Raw genomic sequence first — 23,732 nt, 5'->3', positions numbered from 1 at the left:
GTGAGCCCCACATGGGACAAGCTGATTACCTTATACCTACCCCAGAGCTCAGAACAGTGCTTGGCACATAGTAAGCGCTTAACAAATGCTACAATTACTACTACTCTCTGGGCCTCAGTTACCTCCTCTGTAAAATGGGGATGAAGACGGTGAGCCCCACATGGGACAAGCTGATTACCTTATACCTACCCCAGCGCTCAGAACAGTGCTTGGCACATAGTAAGTGCTTAACCAATGCCATACTTACTACTACTCTCTGGGCCTCAGTTACCTCCTCTGTAAAATGGGGATGAAGACGGTGAGCCCCACATGGGACAAGCTGATTACCTTATACCTACCCCAGTGCTTAGAACAGTGCTTGGCACATAGTAAGCGCTTAACAAATGCCATAATTACTAGTACTCTCTGGGCCTCAGTTACCTCCTCTGTAAAATGGGGATGAAGACGGTGAGCCCCACATGGGACAAGCTGATTACCTTGTACCTACCCCAGAGCTCAGAACAGTGCTTGGCACATAGTAAGCGCTTAACAAATGCTACAATTACTACTACTCTCTGGGCCTCAGTTACCTCCTCTGTAAAATGGGGATGAAGACGGTGAGCCCCACATGGGACAAGCTGATTACCTTATACCTACCCCAGAGCTCAGAACAGTGCTTGGCACATAGTAAGCGCTTAACAAATGCTACAATTACTACTACTCTCTGGGCCTCAGTTACCTCCTCTGTAAAATGGGGATGAAGACGGTGAGCCCCACATGGGACAAGCTGATTACCTTGTACCTACCCCAGCGCTCAGAACAGTGCTTGGCACATAGTAAGTGCTTAACCAATGCCATACTTACTACTACTCTCTGGGCCTCAGTTACCTCCTCTGTAAAATGGGGATGAAGACGGTGAGCCCCACATGGGACAAGCTGATTACCTTATACCTACCCCAGTGCTTAGAACAGTGCTTGGCACATAGTAAGCGCTTAACAAATGCCATAATTACTAGTACTCTCTGGGCCTCAGTTACCTCCTCTGTAAAATGGGGATGAAGACGGTGAGCCCCACATGGGACAAGCTGATTACCTTGTACCTACCCCAGAGCTCAGAACAGTGCTTGGCACATAGTAAGCGCTTAACAAATGCTACAATTACTACTACTCTCTGGGCCTCAGTTACCTCCTCTGTAAAATGGGGATGAAGACGGTGAGCCCCACATGGGACAAGCTGATTACCTTATACCTACCCCAGAGCTCAGAACAGTGCTTGGCACATAGTAAGCGCTTAACAAATGCTACAATTACTACTACTCTCTGGGCCTCAGTTACCTCCTCTGTAAAATGGGGATGAAGACGGTGAGCCCCACATGGGACAAGCTGATTACCTTGTACCTACCCCAGCGCTCAGAACAGTGCTTGGCACATAGTAAGCGCTTAACCAATGCCATACTTACTACTACTCTCTGGGCCTCAGTTACCTCCTCTGTAAAATGGGGATGAAGACGGTGAGCCCCACATGGGACAAGCTGATTACCTTATACCTACCCCAGCGCTTAGAACAGTGCTTGGCACATAGTAAGCGCTTAACAAATGCCATAATTACTAGTACTCTCTGGGCCTCAGTTACCTCCTCTGTAAAATGGGGATGAAGACAGTGAGCCCCACATGGGACAAGCTGATTACCTTGTACCTACCCCAGAGCTCAGAACAGTGCTTGGCACATAGTAAGCGCTTAACAAATGCTACAATTACTACTACTCTCTGGGCCTCAGTTACCTCCTCTGTAAAATGGGGATGAAGACGGTGAGCCCCACATGGGACAAGCTGATTACCTTGTACCTACCCCAGCGCTCAGAACAGTGCTTGGCACATAGTACGCGCTTAACCAATGCCATAATTACTACTACTCTCTGGGCCTCAGTTACCTCCTCTGTAAAATGGGGGTGAAGACGGTGAGCCCCACATGGGACAAGCTGATTACCTTGTACCTACCCCAGCGCTCAGAACAGTGCTTGGCACATAGTAAGCGCTTAACCAATGCCATAATTACTACTACTCTCTGGGCCTCAGTTACCTCCTCTGTGAAATGGGGATGAAGACGGTGAGCCCCACATGGGACAAGCTGATTACCTTGTACCTACCCCAGCGCCCAGAACAGTGCTTGGCACATAGTAAGCGCTTAACCAATGCCATAATTACTACTACTCTCTGGGCCTCAGTTACCTCCTCTGTAAAATGGGGATGAAGACGGTGAGCCCCACATGGGACAAGCTGATTACCTTATACCTACCCCAGAGCTCAGAACAGTGCTTGGCACATAGTACGCGCTTAACCAATGCCATAATTACTACTACTCTCTGGGCCTCAGTTACCTCCTCTGTAAAATGGGGATGAAGACGGTGAGCCCCACATGGGACAAGCTGATTACCTTATACCTACCCCAGAGCTCAGAACAGTGCTTGGCACATAGTAAGCGCTTAACAAATGCTACAATTACTACTACTCTCTGGGCCTCAGTTACCTCCTCTGTCAAATGGGGATGAAGACGGTGAGCCCCACATGGGACAAGCTGATTACCTTGTACCTACCCCAGCGCTCAGAACAGTGCTTGGCACATAGTAACCGCTTAACCAATGCCATAATTACTACTACTCTCTGGGCCTCAGTTACCTCCTCTGTAAAATGGGGATGAAGACGGTGAGCCCCACATGGGGCAAGCTGATTACCTTATACCTACCCCAGCGCTCAGAACAGTGCTTGGCACATAGTAAGCGCTTAACCAATGCCATACTTACTACTACTCTCTGGGCCTCAGTTCCCTCATCTCTAAAACGGGGATTGAGACGGTGAGCTGCACATGGGACGGGGACTCTGTCCGACCGGATTTGCTGGTGTCCATCCTGGTGTTTAGTACAGTGCCTGGCACATAGTAAGCGCTCAATAAATACGATTGATGATGATGATGGCACATAGTAAGGGCTTAAAAAACACCACGGTTATTATTATGCGCGGGCATGTGCGGGCGTGCTGGAGGAGGGGAAGATCGTCCCTGGACGCTCAACCCGAACCCTCGCCGCCGAGGGATGTGCCGAGGATGCAGGGACCCATCCTGGGAATCGCAAGCGGGAGTGAGGGGCGGAAAAGGGACTCGGTCTTCCTGCCTCCCGGCCTCGACCTCCCCGAATGCCCACAGGCTCTCCACCCAACGTCCAGAAAGTCCTCTGGGGGGGTGGCGGAGTCAAATTGCCCCCCGCAAGACGCACCCGGGGGCTTAGCCGCCGATGCCCGTGGGTGCCCGCAACCCCCCCGGGTGCACTAGGGCACCCCGTGGACTCAGCCGCCAACTCCCAACTAGATCTCCTTCTCCTTCCTCCTGCCTGGAATTCCGGGAAGGCTCCGTCTCCGCCCCCGTCCGGACCACGAGCCGGCTCGGAGGCAGTGTGGCCCGCTGGACGGAGCCCAGGCTCGGGAGTCAAAAGACATGAGAGGCAGAAGTCTTGAAAGGCAGCAGGGCCTAATGGGTAATAATATTAATAATAATAATGACAATAATAACAACAATATAGGCCATGCTGCCTTTCAAGATGATGATGATAATGATAATAACAACAACAATAATAATGGTATTTGTTAAGCGCTTACTAGGTGCCAAACACTATTCTTTTGGACTGTGAGCCCACTGTTGGGTAGGGACTGTCTCTATATGTCAATAATAATAACGTTGGCATTGGTTAAGCGCTTACTATGTGCAAAGCACTGTTCTAAGCGCTTGGGGGGATACAGAGTGATCAGGTTGTCCCACGTGGGGCTCACAGTCTTCATCCCCATTTTACAGATAAGGTAACTGAGGCGCAGAGAAGTTAAGTGACTTGCCCAAGGTCACACGGCAGACACGTGGCGGAGCCGGGATTCGAACCCCTGACCTCTGACTCCAAAGCCCGGGCTCTTTCCACTGAGCCACGCTGCTTCTCGACTTGTACTTCCCAAGTGCTTAGTACAGTGCTCTGCACACAGTAAGCGCTCAATAAATACGATTGATTGATTGATTGATTATTCTAAGCACTGGGGTAGATACGAGGCAATCAGGTTGTCCCATGTGGGGCTCACAGTCTTACTCCCCATGTTACAGATGAGGTAACTGAGGCACAGAGAAGTTAGGTGACTTAATAATAATAATAATGATAGCATTTATTAAGCGCTTACTATGTGCAAAGCACGGTTCTAAGCGCTGGGGAGGTTACAAGGTGATCCCATGGGGGCTCACAGTCTTAATCCCCATGTTACAGATGAGGTAACTGAGGCACAGAGAAGTTAGGTGACTTAATAATAATAATAATGATAGCATTTATTAAGCGCTTACTATGTGCAAAGCACTGTTCTAAGCGCTGGGGAGGTTACAAGGTGATCCCATGGGGGGCTCACACTCTTAATCCCCATGTTACAGATGAGGTAACTGAGGCACAGAGAAGTTAGGTGACTTAATAATAATAATAATGATAGCATTTATTAAGCGCTTACTATGTGCAAAGCACTGTTCTAAGCGCTGGGGAGGTTACAAGGTGATCCCATGGGGGGCTCACAGTCTTAATCCCCGTTTTACGGATGAGGTAACTGAGGCCCAGAGAAGTGAAGTGACTTGCCCAAAAGAAGTTAGGTGACTTAATAATAATAATAATGATAGCATTTATTAAGCGCTTACTATGTGCAAAACACTGTTCTAAGCGCTGGGGAGGTTACAAGGTGATCCCATGGGGGGCTCACAGTCTTAATCCCCGTTTTACGGATGAGGTAACTGAGGCCCAGAGAAGTGAAGTGACTTGCCCACAGTCACGCAGCTGACAATTGGCGGAGCCAGGATTTGAACCCATGGCCTCTGACTCCAAAGCCCGTGCTCTTTTCCACTAAGCCACGCTGCTTCTCTAGAGCGCGGGCCTTGGGTCAGCAGGTCACGGGTTTGAATCCTGAGTTCGAATCCCGGCTCCGCCGCTTGCCTCCAGTGTGACCTCGGACAAATCACTTCGCGTCTCTGGGCCTCAGTTACGTCATCTATAAAATGGGGACTGAGACTGTGAGCCCCATGTGGGGTTGGGACTGTGTCCAATCTGATCTGCTTGTATCCACCCCAGCGCTTAGTACAGTGCCGGGCACAGAGTAAGCGCTCAACAGATACCATCGTTATTATTAATCCCAGCTTCACATCTGCCTGCTGTGTGACTGTAGGCAAGTCACTTTACCTCTCTGGGCCTCAGTTTCCTCGGCTTTAAAATGGGGGTAAAATGCCTGTTCTCCCCTCCCACCTGCCCTGTGCCCCTGTGTGGGACAGGGACTTGGTTCAATCTGTAGCGTAGTTTAGTACACATTGCTTGGCACAGAGTAAATGCTTATTACCCTAGTAATAATAATAATTATTATCCTTATTTATACCAGCACTGCTCCAGCTCAGCATAGAATAAGCGCTTAATAAATGCCATTAATACCATCAGTGTATGCTCCAGGGCAGGGAGCATTAATTAATATAACTTTAATTGTTCTCACTCAAGTGTTCGGGCCAACTCTCTGCGCCCATTAGACTGGAATCTCCTCGAGGGCAGCGCTCGCTTCTACTAATTCTACTGTCCTCTCCCAGGCGCTCAGTACAGTGCTCTGCCCGCAGAAAACTGGAAGGTCTTCTAGGGAGGGATCTGGCCTTCTGACTCTATTGTGTTCTTCCAAGCGCGAATGAACTTTCGTTCATTCAGTCACATTTGGCTCAGTGGAAAGAGGCCGGGCTTTGGAGTCAGAGGTCGTGGGTTCAAATCCCGGCTCCGCCAGTTGTCAGCTGTGTGACTTTGGGCAAGTCACTTCACTTCTCTGGGCCTCAGTTACCTCACCTGCAAAATGGGGGTTAAGACTGTGAGCCCCACGTGGGACAACCTGATCACTTTGTAACCTCCCCAGTGCTTAGAACAGTGCTTTGCACATAGTAAGTGCGTAACTAATACCATCATCATTATATTAGTGAAGCAGCATGGCTCAGTGGAAAGAGCACGGGCTTTGGAGTCAGAGGTCATGGGTTCGAATCCCGACTCTGCCACATCTGCTGTGTGACCTTGGGCAAGTCACTTAACTTCTCTGAGCCTCAGTTACCTCATCTGTAAAATGGGGATTAAGACTGTGAGCCCCACATGGGACAACCTGATCACCTTGTAACCTCCCCAGTGCTTAGAACAGTGCTCTGCACATAGTAAGCGCTTAATAAATGCCATTATTATTATTATAATTATTTATTGAGCGCTTACTGTGTGCAGAGCACTGCACTGAGCGCTTGGGAGAGGACGACACGCTGCTTGGGAGAAGCAGCGTGGCTCAGTGGAAAGAGCCCGGGCTTTGGAGTCAGAGGTCATGGGTTCAAATCCCGGCTCTGCCAACTGTCAGCTGTGTGACTTGGGGCAAGTCACTTCACTTCTCTGGGCCTCAGTTCCCTCATCCGCAAAATGGGGATGAAGACTGTGAGCCCCCCGTGGGGCAACCTGATCACCTTGTAACCCCCAGCACTTAGAACAGTGCTTTGCACATAGTAAGTGCTTAATAAATGCTATAAAAAAAAAAACATAAACAGAAACATTCTCTGCCCGCACTGAGCTTCAGATCCAGAGGGGTGGGCAGACATTAATTCATTCATTCCAATATATTTATTGAGCACTTACTGTGTGCCGAGCACTGTACTAAGCGTTTGGGAGAGGACAACAGAGGAATGCAACAGACATATTCCTACCCACAACAAGCTTACAGCCTAGAGGGGGAGACGGACATAAATATATACATGACATAAATTACATAATATAACATAATGCATACATACATAATGCATAATGCATAATATAACATGATGACATAAATGCCATCATTATTATTATTATTATAAATTACACTCAGCACAGTAGGTTGCGTGCTCCTCGAGGGCAGGAATCATGTCTACTAAGTTGCTTGTTCTCTCCCAAGCGCCCAATACACTACCTACCCAGAGCAGGGTCAATCAATCAATCAATCAATCAATCGTATTTATTGAGCGCTTACTGTGTGCAGAGCACTGTACTAAGCGCTTGGGAAGTACAAGTTGGCAACATATAGAGACAGTCAATCAATCAATCGTATTTATTGAGCACTTACTGTGTGCAGAGCACTGTACTAAGCGCTTGGGAAGTCCAAGTTGGCAACATATAGAGACAGTCCCTACCCAACAGTGGGCTCACAGTCTAAAAGGGGGGTCCTCAGTAGATAGTGCTGATGGCCTGAAGGAGGGCTTAGTGTCAGATCCCTCTACACTGTGAGCTCATTGTGGGCAGGGCCTGTCTCTATTTGTTGCTGAATTGTACTTTCCAAGCACTTAGTACAGTGCTCTGCACCTAATAAGCGCTCAATAAATACGATTGAATGAATGAATTGTGGGCTGGGAATGTGACTATTTGTTGTATTGTCCTCTCCCAAGCGCGTATTGCAGTGCTTTGCACACAGAGTCAATAAATACGACTGAATGAATGGATGGAATGAATGAATGAATGAATGAATGACTGGATAAAAGAGAAGTGCTGCCCATCAGTGTCAGACTGGTGAGGTCTGGAGTGGTGAATGAATGAATGAATGAATGAATGAATGATGAATGAATGACTGGATAAGAGAGAAGAGCTGCCCATCAGTGTCAGACTGGCGAGGTCTGGAGTGGTGAATGAATGAATGAATGAATGAATGACTGGATAAGAGAGAAGCGCTGCCCATCAGTGTCGGACTGGCGAGGTCTGGAGTGGTGAATGAATGAATGAATGCATGAATGCATGAATGAATGAATGACTGGATAAGAGAGAAGCGCTGCCCATCAGTGTCAGACTGGCGAGGTCTGGAGTGGTGAATGAATGAATGAATGAATGCATGAATGAATGAATGGCTGGATGAGAGAGAAGCGCTGCGCACCAGTGTCAGACTGGCGAGGTCTGGAGTGGTGAATGAATGAATGAATGAATGAATGACTGGATAAGAGAGAAGCGCTGCCCATCAGTGTCAGACTGGCGAGGTCTGGAGTGGTGAATGAATGAATGAATGAATGAATGAATGAATGGATAAGAGAGAAGCGCTGCCCGTCAGTGTAAGACTGGCGAGGTCTGGAGTGGTGAATGAATGAATGAATGAATGAATGGATAAGAGAGAAGCGCTGCGCATCAGTGTCAGACTGGCGAGGTTTGGAGTGGTGAATGAATGAATGAATGAATGAATGACTGGATAAGAGAGAAGCGCTGCCCATCAGTGTCAGACTGGCGAAGCCTGGAGTGGTGAATGAATGAATGAATGAATGAATGAATGACTGGGTAAGAGAGAAGCGCTGCCCATCAGTGTCAGACTGGCGAGGTCTGGAGTGGTGAATGAATGAATGAATGAATGAATGACTGGATAAGAGAGAAGCGCTGCCCATCAGTGTCAGACTGGCGAAGCCTGGAGTGGTGAATGAATGAATGAATGAATGAATGACTGGATAAGAGAGAAGCGCTGCCCATCAGTGTCAGACTGGCGAGGTCTGGAGTGGTGAATGAATGAATGAATGAATGAATGAATGAATGAATGAATGACTGGATAAGAGAGAAGCTCTGCCCATCAGTGTCAGACTGGCGAGGTCTGGAGTGGTGAATGAATGAATGAATGAATGAATGAATGACTGGATAAGAGAGAAGCGCTGCCCATCAGTGTCAGCCTGGCGAGGTCCGGAGTGGGACTGTGGCCCCGGGAGAGCTGTTCGGGGGCAGCTGTGCCCACGGGTGGGCTGACACGAGCAGAGAGCGTGAGCATCATCATCATCAATCATCAATCGTATTTACTGAGCGCTTACTATGTGCAGAGCACTGTACTAAGCGCTTGGGAAGTATAAATTGGCAACATATAGAGACAGAGGGCCTGGGCGGGCGGGCGGGCTCCTGGGGGCTCTGGCCACCCGCCTCGCGGCTCCCAGACGCTCCCCTCTCCCAGACCATCCGCTGCCATCCCGCCATCTCTCCCTGGCTCCTCGCGTCACCCCGGCGAGACGGAGAAGAGGGCTGCCCCCACAAAACTCGGGAACACCGAGGAGGCCGCAGCCGGAGCGCTCACTGCGGCCGCGGGGGTGACGTGGGCTCTGAGCCTCCAGGAGCCGGGAATTCTGCTCCTCCTGCCACAGAGGAGCCGGGAATTCTGCTCCTCCTGCCACAGAACCCTTCTGGTCTGGGGTTTTGTCCTCATCTTGTATTGTTGTTTGGTTGCATCTCTCTTAGCGCTTAGTACAGTGCTCTGCACACGGTAAGTTCTCAATAAATACGATTGATTGATTGATCTCTCCTTGGGAGGGGAGGTCCCCTCTCCCTCTTTATATTTTAGAGCATGAGCCCCCTCTCCCCACCCCTCAGGGCCTCCTGGGTATTCCTTCCTTCGTAGCGCTTACTACAGCGCTCCGCACACAGGAAGTGCTGCTGAAGCAGTGCAGCCTGGTGGAAGAGGACCTGGGTTCTAATCCCGGCTCCATGTCCGCTGTGTGACACGGGTAATCACTTCCCTTCTCTGGGCCTCAGTTCCCTCATCTGTAAAATGGGGATAACAGACTGTGAGTCCTTTGTGGGACAGGGACCGTGTCGTACCTGATGATCTTCCCCCTCCCCATCCCCCCCGCCTTACCTCCTTCCCCTACCCACAGCACCTGTATATATGTATATATGTTTGTACGTATTTATTACTCGTTATTTATTTATTTTACTTGTACATATCTATTCTATTTATTTTATTTTGTTAGTATGTTTGGTTTTGTTCTCTGTCTCCCCCTTTTAGACTGTGAGCCCACTGTTGGGTAGGGACTGTCTCTATATGTTGCCAACTTGTACTTCCCAAGCGCTTAGTACAGTGCTCTGCACACAGTAAGCGCTCAATAAATACGATTGATTGATTGATTGATTTTACTTCTACATATTTATTCTATTTATTTTATTTTGTTAATTTGTTTTGTTGTCTGTCTCCCCCTTCTAGAGTTAGCCCGCTGTTGGGTAGGGACCATCTCTATATGTTGCCAACTTGTACTTCCCAAGCGCTTAGTACAGTGCTCTGCACACAGTAAGCGCTCAATAAATACGATTGATTGATTGATTTTACTTGTACATATTTATTCTATTTATTTTATTTTGTTAATATGCTTTGTTGTCTGTCTCCCCCTTCTAGACTGTGAGCCCGCTGTTGGGTAGGGACCATCTCTATATGTTGCCAACTTGTACTTCCCAAGCGCTTAGTACAGTGCTCCGCACACAGTAAACACTCAATAAATATGATTGAATGAATGACTCTTGTATCTACCCCAGTGCTTAGTAGTAATAATAATAATGATGGTATTTGTTAAGTGCTTACTATGTGCCAAGCACCGTTCTAAGCACTGGGGGAGATACAAGGTTGTCCCACGTGGGGCTCACAGTCTTAATCCCCAATTTACAGATGAGGGAACTGAGGCCCAGAGAAGTGAAGCGACTTGCCCAAAGTCACACAGCTGACGAGTGGCGGAGCCGGGATTAGAACCCACGACCTCTGACTCCTATGAGAAGGAGTCACACACATGACCTCTGACTCCTACGAGAAGCAGTGTGGCTCAGGGGAAGGAGCCCGGGCTTTGGAGTCAGAGGTCATGGGTTCAAATCCCGGCTCCACCACTTGTCAGCTGTGTGACTTTGGGCAAGTCGCTTAACTCCTCTGTGCCTCAGTTCCCTCACCTGTAAAATGGGGATGAAGACTGTGAGCCCCCCGTGGGACATCCTGATCACCTTGTAACCTCCCCAGCGCTTAGAACAGTGCTTTGCACATAGTAAGCGCTTAATAAAATGCTATCATTATTATTATTATTACTCCCAAGCCTGTGGTCTTTCCACTGAGCCACACGGCTTCTCTAGTACAGTGCCTGGCACATAGTAAGCGCTTAGCAAATACCGTAAAAAAAAAAATGCTACCGCTTTGGCTGAAATAGGAGGGCACGGGCGAGCGCGCCCACCCCGTTGGGGGAGCCAAGCTCCTGTGGTGGTCCAGGCCAGGGACGGGGGTGTCGGGGGCTTGGGATCGGCTTACTTGTGGATCAGTTCATCGGCCTCGTGCACGGTGTCGGCTGGTTCCTCGGAAACCACCTCAGCGGGGGCCGGGTCGGGGCTAGAGGGAGCGGCCCCGAGGGGACGGTCCGGCGGGCGGACGGACGGACGGACAGAAGGAAGGAGAGCGGCAGTGGAGACGGCGAGAGTTGCAGTTAGTACAGAGGCGGAGGGAGACACACAGACACGGAGAGACAGAAAGGGAAAGAAACAGAGAGACAGCAAGAGGGACAGCGAGAGAGACCGCCGGCCGGGCCGGGCCCCGTGCGCTACGGGGAGGGGGGCCCGGCCGCGATCCCGGGCTGGCTGCCCCGCGGACCCTCGTCCCAGGGGTTTTCTCTGGGACCGGCCCGGGGCACGGGGAATTTCCCCCCTCTCCGAGAGCGGAGACAAACGGTTGGGCCGAGTCGCCGGCCCGGGGCACCGAGACCCCCGACCCAGCGCGGCGGGAGCCGAGGGGGAAGAGGATATCTGGTCGCCCCAAGGGAACAGCAGAGCGGGCAGGGGACCGCGCTCTGTACAGAAGCCCCCGTGTCCCCAGAGCCGGCCCGGCCCCCGGCTAACTCGACTCAAAAATCTCCAGTGGCTACCAATCAATCTGCGCATCAGGCAGAAACTCCTCACCATGGGCTTCCAGGCTGTCCATCACCTCGCCCCCTCCTACCTCACCTCCCTTCTGTCCTTCTACCGCCCAGCCCGCAACCTCCGCTCCTCCACCGCTAATCTCCTCACCGTACCTTGTTCTCGCCTGTCCCGCCATCGACCCCCGGCCCACGTCATCCCCCGGGCCTGGAATGCCCCCAATCCCTCTGCCCCTCCGCCAAGCTAGCTCTCTTCCTCCCTTCAAGGCCCTGCTGAGAGCTCACCTCCTCCAGGAGGCCTTCCCACACTGAGCCCCTTCCTTCCTCTCCCCCTCGTCCCCCTCTCCATCCCCCCATCTTACCTCCTTCCCTTCCCCACGGCACCTGTATATATGTATATATGGTTGTACATATTTATTACTCTATTTATTTATTTTACTTGTACATATCTATCCTATTTATGTTATTTTGTTGGTATGTTTGGTTCTGTTCTCTGTCTCCCCCTTTTAGACTGTGAGCCCACTGTTGGGTAGGGACTGTCTCTGTGTGTTGCCAATTTGTACTTCCCAAGCGCTTAGTACAGTGCTCTGCACATAGTAAGCGCTCAATAAATACGATTGATTGATTGATTGATTGACTGACTCAGGGCTGCTTCTTCTGGCCTCTTGGCTCTGCCCTGGCGCCATCAACCTAGTCTCTGGGTTCCTACTGTTTAACCGGAAAGGGATCGACTGCCTTCCCCGCTGACGACTCCAACCCGGCTCCGGCTGGACAGGCCCGGGGCGAGCTGGGCCCCACAATCCGGGCTCCAAAGCCCGGGCCCCACAAACCAGAACCTGAGGACCGCACGCCAAAAACCAGGGCCCGAGGACCAGACCCCAAAGACCACAACCGGAAGACCGAACTCCAAAGACCAGGCCCCCCGCAATTTGATCCCTAAAGTCCAGACCCCAAGGACCGGGCCCGGAAGACCAGAACCCGAAGCCGGAACGTCGCGGAGTAGGCCAGGCGGACGGGGCCCTGGAGGTCGGGCCGGACGGCTCTCAAGGGAAAGAGGACCGAGCTGTTCGGCTCTTGAGGGAACGAGGCCAGGCAAGATTCCCGTCCCCGCCTCACCGGCTTGGGAAGGGAAACGCCGAGGCCCCGGGGCCTCACGCCGGCCGGTCCGCTCTCTGGAAAAGCAGGAATAGGCCGCCGGGGCGAGCGGCAGAAGTGTCCCGGCAGGGATACCAACATCTTCGGGGGCTGAACCGGGGCGGCTGGACGTCTTACCAATAATAATAATAATAATGGCATTTATTAAGCGCTTACTATGTGCAAAGCACTGTTCTAAGCGCTGGGGAAGTTACAAGGTGATCAGGTTGTCCCACGGCGGGCTCACGGTCTTACTCCCCGTTTTACAGATGAGGTAACTGGGGCACAGAGAAGTTAAGTGACTTGCCCAAAGTCACACAGCTAAGTGCGGAGCCGGGATCTGAACCCATGACCTCAGACTCCAAAGCCCGGGCTCTTTCCACTGAGCCACGCTGCTTCTCTCTTGGGGAGAGACACCGCAGAGGCGGCCCAAATGAAACCCGCAGCCGGGCCAGCGGCTTGAACAAGGGCCGGACCGGCGGAGGGGACAGAGGGACGGATGAGGGGAAGGCAAAGGCCACGACAGGAGATCCCAAGAAATGGACAATCCGGAGCAGGAGAGGCGCGGCCCAGCTCCAACGGATAGGGGGAAAGCGGGCGGCTTGGGATCAGAGGGTGAGTGGGCAGGCTGAGGGGAAGGTGAAAGCAGGGTAGAGTCACTGCCAATGCCACCAAAGCCCCTCCCAGCTGGAGCCCTGCCAGCAATGCGCACACACGCGTGTGCAAAGACAGACGCACACTTATACGTGCATCTGATCTCATCCTTCCTCCCGGGGCAACTTCAACTCCTCTTCCTCGCGGGCCAGGCGGAAGACGAAGGGGGAGAGGGCGGCAGGTACCCGGACGGTCCGAAGCGATCTACCTTCGTTATTTTGTGTCTACCCCCTGCCGGCGCTTAGTACGGTGCCTGGCGCGTAGTAAGCGCTTAACCGATACCATAAGGAAGATCAAGAGGCTTAAAGGGGTCTCGGGGGAGAGGAGGCGGCCCTTTCCCGGCCCAGCCCGGGGCCTACCTGGCGAAGTTGTCTTCCGAACCCGGAGCGAGCGGGGTGGCGGCGGAGGCCGAGTCGGAGAAGACGTCCACGAGCAGGCTGCTGCTGCTGCTGCTGCCGGGGCCCAAGGTGGGTGCCGCCGCGCTGGCCGCGGGTGCCGGCCCGAGCCCCAGGAGGTCGGCCGATGGGGACGGGGTGGACTGTTGGGGGGAAGACCACGCCTCAGGGAACCCTCGCCCTCCCACCCTGACATCCTCCACAGACCTACCCACCCTCATAGATGCAAGGCTATATATGGCCATAATAATTGCGGCATCTCTTAAGCGCTTACTATGTGCCAGACACCATAATAATAATAATAATAATGGCATTTGTTAAGCGCTTACTATGTGCAGAGCACTGTTCTAAGCGCTGGGGGTGGATACAGGGTGATCAAGTTGCCCCACGTGGGGCTCACAGTCTTAATCCCCATTTTACAGATGAGGGGACTGAGGCTCAGAGAAGTTAAGTGACTTGCCCAAGGTCACACGGCAGAAATGTGGCGGAGCCGGGATCTGAACCCATGACCTCCGACTCCAAAGCCCGGGCTCTTTTCCACGGAGCCACGCTGCTTCTCTAAGCGCTGGGGTGGACACAAGCAAATCAGGTTGGGCGCAGTCCCTGTCCCACGCAAGGCTCACAGTCTAAATCCCCATTTTACAGATGAGGGAACTGAGGCTCAGAGAAGTTAAGTGACTTGCCCAAGGTCACACGGCAGAAATGTGGCGGAGCCGGGATCTGAACCCATGACCTCTGACTCCAAAGCCCGGGCTCTTTTCCACCGAGCCACGCTGCTTCTCTAAGCGCTGGGGTGGATACGAGCAAATCGGGTTGGGCGCAGTCCCTGTCCCACTTGGGGCTCACAGTCTAAATCCCCATTTTACAGAGGAGGGAACCGAGGCCCAGAGAAATCAAGCCACTTGACCGGGGTCACCCAGCAGACAAGTGGCGGAGCCGGAATTAGAACCCAGGTCCTCTGACTCCCAGGAAATGCTGTTCCTCAAAGTGGGGGGCTTCTATAAAGTGGGGGGGGGGGGTCAGGGGTCAATGTGGAAGGAGGGTGGGGAGGTGAGGGGGTCAATGTTAGGGGCATGGAGTGGGGGGACAAACTCATGCAGCTGCAGGAATTACGCCAGCCGAGCGGGACCCCCGAACGCGGCGGCAACAGAGCCCCCCGGCCCTGGCTTCCGCGCCCCAGGGGCCGGAAGCCTGCGGAAATCCCTGGCTGGCCGTACCACGGCGCTGGCGTTGGCGGCGTGGACAGGGCCGGCCGGCTCGGGACCCCCGTTGACGTCGGCGCTGCGTTCCCTCTTGGTGTCCTCCAGGTCCGTCACGGTGCTGGGCCCTTTCTTCTTCTTCAGCTTGGCCAGGATGGACGACTCCCGCTCGGGGAAAGGGGGCATCTCCTCCAGCACCGTCGCCTGGACCGCGGGTGGGGAGGGAAGGCCGGGATCGTCACCTTCCGGGCACCGTCCCCGTCCCCACCTCGCTGCCCCGGCCCGCTCCAATCTTCCCCACCCCTCAATGCCACGGCGTCGCCAACACCTTCCTTGCCCACAAACCGCCATCGACGCCTCTGCCACTTCCCCGTCCATCACCCTGCTGCCCCCAACGTGATGTCCCCCGGCCCCCTGGGCTTCTCCCTGACCGCCCCGGGGCAAGGCCGGAGAGGGCAGGGCAGAGTTGGCACAGGCGGGCAGGGCTGGATGGCTTTATACCCCTCGTTCGTAATTACGGCGACAACGCTATTTTCGGCAGGGAGAAGCAGCATGGCTCGGTGGAAAGAGCCCGGGCTTGGGAGTCCGAAGTCATGGGTTCTAATCCCAGCTCTGCCACTTATAATGATAATAATAATGATGGCATTTGTTAAGCGCTTACTATGTGCAGAGCACTGTTCTAAGCGCTGGGGGGGACACAAGCTGACCAGGCTGTCCCACGTGGGGCTCGCAGTCTTAATCCCCGTTTTACAGATGAGGGAACTGAGGCTCAGAGAGGTCACACAGCGGACATGTGGCGGAGCCGGAATTCGAACCCACGACCTCTGGCTTCCAAGCCCGTGCTCTTTCCACTGAGCCACGCTGCTTATCAGCTGTGTGACTCTGGGCAAGTCACTTCACTTCTCTGCGCCTCAGTTCCCTCACCTGTAAAATGGGGATTAAGGCTGCGAGCCCCACGTGGGACAACCTCATCTCCTTGTGTTCCCCCCCGGCGCTTAGAACAGTGCTTGGCACATAGTGAGAGCTTAACAAATACCAACATTATTATTATTGCCTTGTAACCTCCCCAGCACTTAGAACAGCGCTTTGCACATAGTAAGCGCTTAATAGATGCTATCATTATTATTATTATTATTACTGTCCCACAGTCCACCCCACAGAGCTCAGTCCAGTGCTCGGCACAGTGCAGGCTCCCCGTCACTACGCCCGACTGAACGGCGGGCCGGGCCGGCTACCAGGATGTCGGTGCTGGCGACGGTGCTGAGGCGCAGGTACTCGACGGCGCGCTGCTGCAGCTCCACGTCGGCGTTCTTCAGCTGGCTGCCGCTGCGCAGCACGTCCTGCACCGTCGGCTTGATCTCGGGGAACAGGTTGACGAACTTGATGTAGGTGGACAGCAGCAGGGCCCGCGTGGGCACGCTGCACAGGTGAAACTTCGAGTGCAGCAGGTTGAACTGGATCAGGGGGCTGCGGGAGACGGCGGGGGGGGTGACCGGCGGACGGGGGACGGAAGAGACGGGGCGTTCGTTCAGAAGCGGCTCTCCGGCCCCGACCCTCCGCCCCTCGCTCCTCTGCCGCTAATCGCCCCCTCCTACCTCACCTCCCTTCTCTCCTTCTACTGCCCAGCCCGCAACCTCCGCTCATCTCCTCACTGTACCTCCTTCTCGCCTGTCCCGCCGTCGACCCCCGGCCCACGTCATCCCCCGGGCCCGGAATGCCCCCAGTCCCTCTGCCCCTCCGCCAAGCTCGCTCTCTTCCTCCCTTCAAGGCCCTGCTGAGAGCTCACCTCCTCCAGGAGGCCTTCCCAGACTGAGCCCCTTCCTTCCTCTCCCCCTCGTCCCCCTCTCCATCCCCCCATCTTACCTCCTTCCCTTCCCCATAGCACCTGTATATATGTATATATGGTTGTACATATTTATTACTCTATTTATTTATTTATTTATTTTGCTTGTACATTTCTATCCTATTTTATTTTGTTGGTATGTTTGGTTCTGTTCTCTGTCTCCCCCTTTTAGACTGTGAGCCCACTGTTGGGTAGGGACTGTCTCTACGTGTTGCCAATTTGTACTTCCCAAGCGCTTAGTACAGTGCTCTGCACATAGTAAGCGCTCAATAAATACGATTGATTGATTGATTGATTGATTAATCTCCTCACAATTAGGCCTCGTTATCACCCGTCCCACCGTCGACCCCCGGCCCACGTCATCCCTCCGCCCATCCGCCAAGCCAGCTCTCGTCCTCCCTTCAAGGCCCTACTGAGAACTCACCTCCTCCAGGAGGCCTTCCCACACTGAGCCCCCTCCTTCCTCTCCCCCTCGCCCCCCTCTCCATCCCCCCCCGTCTTACCTCCTTCCCTTCCCCACAGCACCTGTATATCATCATCATCAATCGTGCTTATTGAGCGCTTACTGTGTGCAGAGCACTGCACTAAGCGCTTGGGAAGTACAAGTTGGCAACATATAGAGACAGTCCCTGCCCAACACCATCATCATCATCAATCGTATTTATTAAGCGCTTACTGTGTGCAGGGCACTGGACTAAGCGCTTGGGAAGTACAAATTGGCAACATATAGACAGTCCCTGCCGAACAGTGGGCTCACAGTCTAAAAGGGGGAGACAGAGAACAAAACCAAACGTACTAACAAAATAAAATAAATAGAATAGATATGTACAAGTCAAATAAATAGAGTCATAAATATGTACAAACATATACATATATACAGGTGCTGTGGGGAAGGGAAGGAGGTAAGATGGGGGATGGAGGGGGGACGAGGGGGAGAGGAGGGAAGGCGCTCAGTCTGGGATATGTATATATATTTGTACATATTTATTACTCTATTTATTTATTTATTTTACTTGTACATATCTACTCTACTTATTTTATTTTGTTAATGTGTTTGGTTTTGTTCTCCGTCTCCCCCTTCTAGACTGTGAGCCCACTGTTGGGTAGGGACCGTCTCTATATGTTGCCAACTTGGACTTCCCAAGCGCTTAGTACAGTGCTCTGCACACAGTAAGCGCTCAATAAATATGACTGATTGATTGATTGATTGAAAAATAAGAATTGTGGTATTTGTTAAGCACTTCTATGGGACAGACACTGGACTAAGCGCTGGGGTTGGATTTGGTCCCGTGTGGGGCTCACGGCCTTCATCCCCGTTTCAATGTGAGGTGACTGAGGCACAGGGAAGTGAAGCCACCCAGCAGACAAGTGGTGGAGCCGGGATTAGAACTCAAGACCTTCTGACTCCTGGGCCGCCGCTCTAGCCACAAGGCCGTGCTGCTTTACCCCTCCGCCGCCACCGCCCCACCCCTCTGTCAAAACCACCCTCCGACATCAGCCCGCTCCAGCGTGGCTCTATGGAAAGATCCCGGGCTTGGGAGCCGGAGGTCATGGGTTCTAATCCCGGCTCCGCCGCTTGGCCTTCCCTTCAAGGCCCTGCTGAGAGGTCACCTCCTCCAGGAGGCCTTCCCAGACTGAGCCCCTTCCTTCCTCTCCCCCTCGTCCCCCTCTCCATCCCCCCCGTCTTACCTCCTTCCCTTCCCCACAGCACCTGTATATATGGATATACGGTTGTACAGATTTGTTACTCTATTTATTTATCTTACTTGTACATATCTATTCTATATATTTTATTTTGTTAGTATGTTTGGTTGTGTTCTCTGTCTCCCCCTTTTAGACTATGAGCCCAATGTTGGGTAGGGACTGTCTCTATATGTTGCCAATTTGTACTTCCCAAGCGCTTAGTACAGTGCTCTGCACATAGTAAGCGCTCAATAAATATGATTGATTGATTGATTGGCAGCTGTGCGACTTTGGGCAAGTCACTTCACTTCTCTGGGCCTCAGTTCCCTCATCTGTAAAATGGGGATGAAGACTGCGAGCCCCATGTGGGACCACCTGATTATTATGTTGCCAATTTGTACTTCCCAAGCGCTTAGTACAGTGCTCTGCACATAGTAAGCGCTCAATAAATACGACTGATGATTACTCGTATCCCTCAGTGCTGGGAGCCCACTTTTAGCCTGTGAGCCCACTGTTGGGTAGGGACTGTCTCTATGTGTTGCCAATTTGTACTTCCCAAGCGCTTAGTACGGTGCTCTGCACATAGTAAGCGCTCAATAAATACAATTGATGATGATGGGAACAGTGCTTGGCACATAGTAAGCACTTAATACCATCATCATCATCATCCCTCCACAATCCCACCACCAGCCTTGCCCCCTTCTTCACATCAGCTGGGGGAAGCTTGGGGCTCACTTCTATTATCATCAACCGTATTTATTGAGCGCTTACTGTGTGCAGAGCACTGTACTAAGCGCTTAATGTTAATTAATGTCTATTAATGTCTGTGTCCCCCTCTAGACTGCGGTATACTCACTGAGGGCGGCGCATGTCTGTTTACTGGACTCTCCCAAGCGCTTAGTATAGTGCTCTGCACCCGGTAGGCAGTTGGGAGCAAGGGAACTGAAAGTTCCCTTGAACTTGAACTTGAACTGAGCCCCTTCCTTCCTCTCCCCCTCGTCCCCCTCTCCATCCCCCCATCTTACCTCCTTCCCTTCCCCACAGCACCTGTATATATGGATATATGGTTGTACATATTTATTACTCTATTTATTTATTTATTTTACTTGCACATATCTATCCTATTTATTTTATTTTGTTGGTATGTTTGGTTTTGTTCTCTGTCTCCCCCTTTTAGACTGTGAGCCCACTGTTGGGTAGGGACCGTCTCTATGTGTTGCCAATTTGTACTGCCCAAGCGCTTAGTACGGTGCTCTGCACATAGTAAGCGCTCAATAAATACGATTGATGATGATGATGATGATGATGGTAGGCGCTCAGTCAATGCCACTGACTGACTCCGAGGTCCACGTGAAGGCCGTCCAGCCCAGCCCACCCGGCCTGGGGGGTCTCTGGCCCGGCCCAGACCACCCAAGGAGTCCCCAGCTCCCTCCTCCTCCTCTTTCCTGGTGCTCTTCCATCTCCTGCCGGCGTCTTCCCCAGCCCCCGCCCCACACCGGGGCCGACGAGGACCAGGCCTCCCCGGGGTTGGCGGGGGGCGTTTCCGAGTCCGGGGGGCACGTGTACAAAGAATACAGTGTAAAAAGTAGAGAAGCAGCGTGGCTCAGTGGAAAGAGCCCGGGCTTTGGAGTCAGAGGTCATGGGTTCAAATCCCGGCTCCTCCCATCATCAGCTGTGTGACTTTGGGCAAGTCACTTGACTTCTCTGGGCCTCAGTTACCCCATCTGTAAAACGGGGATTAAAACTGTGAGCCCCTGGTGGGCCAACCTGATCACTTTGTAACGTCCCCAGTGCTTAGAACAGTGCTTTGCACATAGTAAGCGCTTAACAAATGCCATTATTATTATTATTATTATTATTATTATTAAGAATGGGGGGGGGGGGGGCGAGGCCACGTCGGCTAGCAACTCCGACATCCAAACAGCAGCTCCTTCCCAGTCGACAACTAGCTCGGGTCCACCTTCGGCTCTGGTCCGCAACGGACTCCGAACCCGTGATTACCTCTGGGCCCACAACTATAATAACAATAATAAGCGCCGAGTACAGTGCTCTGCACCCTGTAAGCGCTCAATAAATACAACTGAATGAATAATAATAACGACAATAATAATAATTGCGCTATTTGTTAAGCGCTTACTCTGTGCCGGGCACCGGTCTAAGCACTGGGGTGGAGACAAGGAAGCAGCGTGGCTTAGAGGAAACAGCCCGGGCTTGGGAGTCAGAGGACGTGGGTTCTAATCCCGGCTCCACCACTTGTCCGCTGTGTGACCTTGGGCAAGTCACTTCACTTCTCTGTGCCTCAGTTCTCTCAACTGTAAAATGGGGATTAAAGCCTGCGAGCCCCACGGGGGGCAACCTGATTATCTTGTATGTACCCCAGCACTTGGAACAGTGCTTGGCACATAGTAAGTGCTTAAATGCCATCATTAATATTATCATTATCATTATTACAAGCAAATGGGTTTGGAAACAGTCCCTGTCATCATCATCATCATCAATCGTATTTATTGAGCGCTTACTATGTGCGGAGCACTGTACTAAGCACTTGGGAAGTACAAATTGGCAACATCTAGAGACGGTCCCTACCCAACAGTGGGCTCACAGTCTAAAAGGGGGAGACAGAGAACAAAACCAAACATACTAACAAAATAAAATAAATAGAATAGATATGTACAAGGAAAATAAATAAATAAATAAATAGAGTAATAAATCTGTACAAACATATATACATATATACAGGTGCTGTGGGGAAGGGAAGGAGGTAAGATGGGGGGGGATGGAGAGGGGGACGAGGGGGAGAGGAAGGAAGGGGCTCAGTGTGGGAAGGCCTCCTGGAGGAGGTGAGCTCTCAGTAGGGCCTTGAAGGGAGGAAGAGAGCTAGCTTGAGGCTCAAAATCTTAATCCCCATTTTACAGATGAAGGAACTGAGGCCCAGAGAAGTGGAGTACCCTTCCCAAGGTCACAGAGAAGCCAGGTGGCGGCACCGGGATTGGAATCCAGGGCCTCCTACCTCCCGGGCCTGTGGCGGCTCCGCCGCTTGTCAGCTGTGTGACTTTGGGCAAGTCACTTCACTTTTCTGTGCCTCAGTTCCCTCATCTGTAAAAGGGGGGGTTAAGACTGTGAGCCCCCCGTGGGACAACCTGATCATCTTGTAACCTCCCCGCGCTTAGAGCAGTGCTCGGCACATAGTAAGCGCTTAATAAATGCTATTATCATTATTATTATTATGCCAAGTTGCTTCTCGGCCACTTAGCTTGATGAGCTTCAACGCCATAGTGGGCTCGGGCCCGTGACTAGCTCCAGGCCCGCGATGAGCACCGAGCCCAAGGCTGGCTCCAAATCTCCGGCCGGCTCGGGCCCACCCCCAGTTTCGAGCCGACGGCTAGCTCCGGGACCCACGGTTTTCCGTCTCTAGAGAGCGTCGCCCCAGCCCTCACACACACCCCCGGCCGGTGGACGGCATTGCCCGCTTTCCCCGTCTCTGACGACTCCGTCCGTAATTTCATGCCTGTCTACCCGGTGGGAGTGGAAACTCCCAGCGGGCCCAGAAGCAGCACGGCATGCTGGACGGAGTCCGGGACCGGGAGCCACAAGGTCGGGGCTTCTAATCCTGGCTCCGCCACTTGTCTTCTGGGTAAACCGGGCATTCCTCAAAAATTATTTCCTCAAAAATCTCCAGTGGCTACCAATCAATCTGCGCATCAGGCAGAAACTCCTCACCCTGGGCTTCAAGGCTGTCCATCACCTCGCCCCCTCCTACCTCACCTCCCTTCTCTCCTTCTCCAGCCCAGCCCGCACCCTCCGCTCCTCCGCCGCTAATCTCCTCACCGTTAGGCCTCGTTCTCGCCTGTCCCGCCATCGACCCCCGGCCCACGTCATCCCCCGGGCCTGGAATGCCCTCCCTCTGCCCATCCGCCAAGCTAGCTCTCTTCCTCCCTTCAAGGCCCTGCTGAGAGCTCACCTCCTCCAGGAGGCCTTCCCACACTGAGCCCCTTCCTTCCTCTCCCCCTCGTCCCCCTCTCCATCCCACCCATCTTACCTCCTTCCCTTCCCCACAGCACCTGTATATATGTATATATGTTTGTACAGATTTATTACTCTATTTATTTATTTATTTTATTTGTACATATCTATTCTATTTATTTTATTTTGTTAGTATGTTTGGTTTTGTTCTCTGTCTCCCCCTTTTAGACTGTGAGCCCACTGTTGGGTAGGGACTGTCTCTATATGTCGCCAACTTGTACTTCCCAAGCGCTTAGTACAGTGCTCTGCAATAGTAAGCGCTCAATAAATACGACTGATGATGAAGTGTGCGAAGCAGCGTGGCTCAGTGGAAAGAGCCCAGGCTTGGGAGTCAGAGGTCATGGGTTCTAATCCCGGCTCCGCCACTTGCCAGCTATTTGACTTTGGGCAAGTCACTTCACTGGGCCTCAGTTACCTCATCTGTCAAATGGGGATGAAGGCTGAGCCCCATGTGGGACAACCTGATTATCCTGTATTTCCCCCAGCACTTAGAACAGTGCTTGGCACATAGTAAGCACTTAACAAATGCCATTACCATTGTTATTAAGTCACTTCACTTTTCAGGGCCTCGGTTACCTCGTCTGTCAAATGGGGATTGAGACTGAGCCCTGTGTGGGACAGGGACTGTGTCCAACCTGATTTGCTTGTATCCGCCCCTGTGCTTAGTACAGTGCATGGCACATAGTAAGTGGTTAAATACCACAATTATAATTATTAAACTCTTCACTCTCGGCTTCAAGGCTGTCCATCCCCTCGCCCCCTCCTCCCTCCCGTCCCTTCTGTCCTTCTCCAGCCCAGCCCGCACCCTCCGCTCCTCTGCCGCCGCTAATCTCCTCACCGTACCTCGTTCTCGCCTGTCCCGCCGTCGACCCCCGGCCCACGTCCTCCCCCGGCCCGGAATGCCCTCCCTCCGCACATCCGCCAAGCTCGCTCTCTTCCTCCCTTCAAAGCCCTATTGAGAGCTCACCTCCTCCAGGAGGCCTTCCCACACTGAGCCCCCTCCTTCCTCCCCGCCCTATCTCCTTCCCCTCCCCACTGCACCGGTATATATGTTTGTACAGATTTATTACTCTATTTATTTTACTTGTACATATTCACTATTCTATTTATTTTATTTTGTTAATATC

The 23,732-nt window shown here is 52.4% G+C and overlaps 1 protein-coding gene across 2 annotated transcripts in view; it reads right to left on the bottom strand.

Annotated features, from left to right (window-relative positions):
- Nucleotides 1-23,732, bottom strand: part of AP2A2 (adaptor related protein complex 2 subunit alpha 2) — a 133,090-nt gene that overhangs the window by 11,459 nt on the left and 97,899 nt on the right. Inside the window, exons 13-16 of one of the 2 annotated variants that reach the window (XM_038764735.1) lie at nucleotides 16,292-16,523; nucleotides 15,075-15,260; nucleotides 13,822-14,000; nucleotides 11,077-11,154 (exon numbers count right to left, since the gene is read on the bottom strand). In XM_038764735.1, coding sequence (XP_038620663.1) covers nucleotides 11,077-11,154; nucleotides 13,822-14,000; nucleotides 15,075-15,260; nucleotides 16,292-16,523 — 675 coding nt within the window. The remainder of the gene's footprint in view (nucleotides 1-11,076; nucleotides 11,155-13,821; nucleotides 14,001-15,074; nucleotides 15,261-16,291; nucleotides 16,524-23,732) is intronic. The other variant, XM_038764736.1, reaches the window with a different exon arrangement.

The sequence above is a fragment of the Tachyglossus aculeatus genome, chromosome 22 (assembly GCF_015852505.1).
Source record: "Tachyglossus aculeatus isolate mTacAcu1 chromosome 22, mTacAcu1.pri, whole genome shotgun sequence".
Classification (NCBI taxonomy): Eukaryota; Metazoa; Chordata; class Mammalia; order Monotremata; family Tachyglossidae; genus Tachyglossus; species Tachyglossus aculeatus.
Note: the sequence above shows the minus strand (reverse complement) of the source record. Positions and strands in the feature narration are given on the sequence as shown.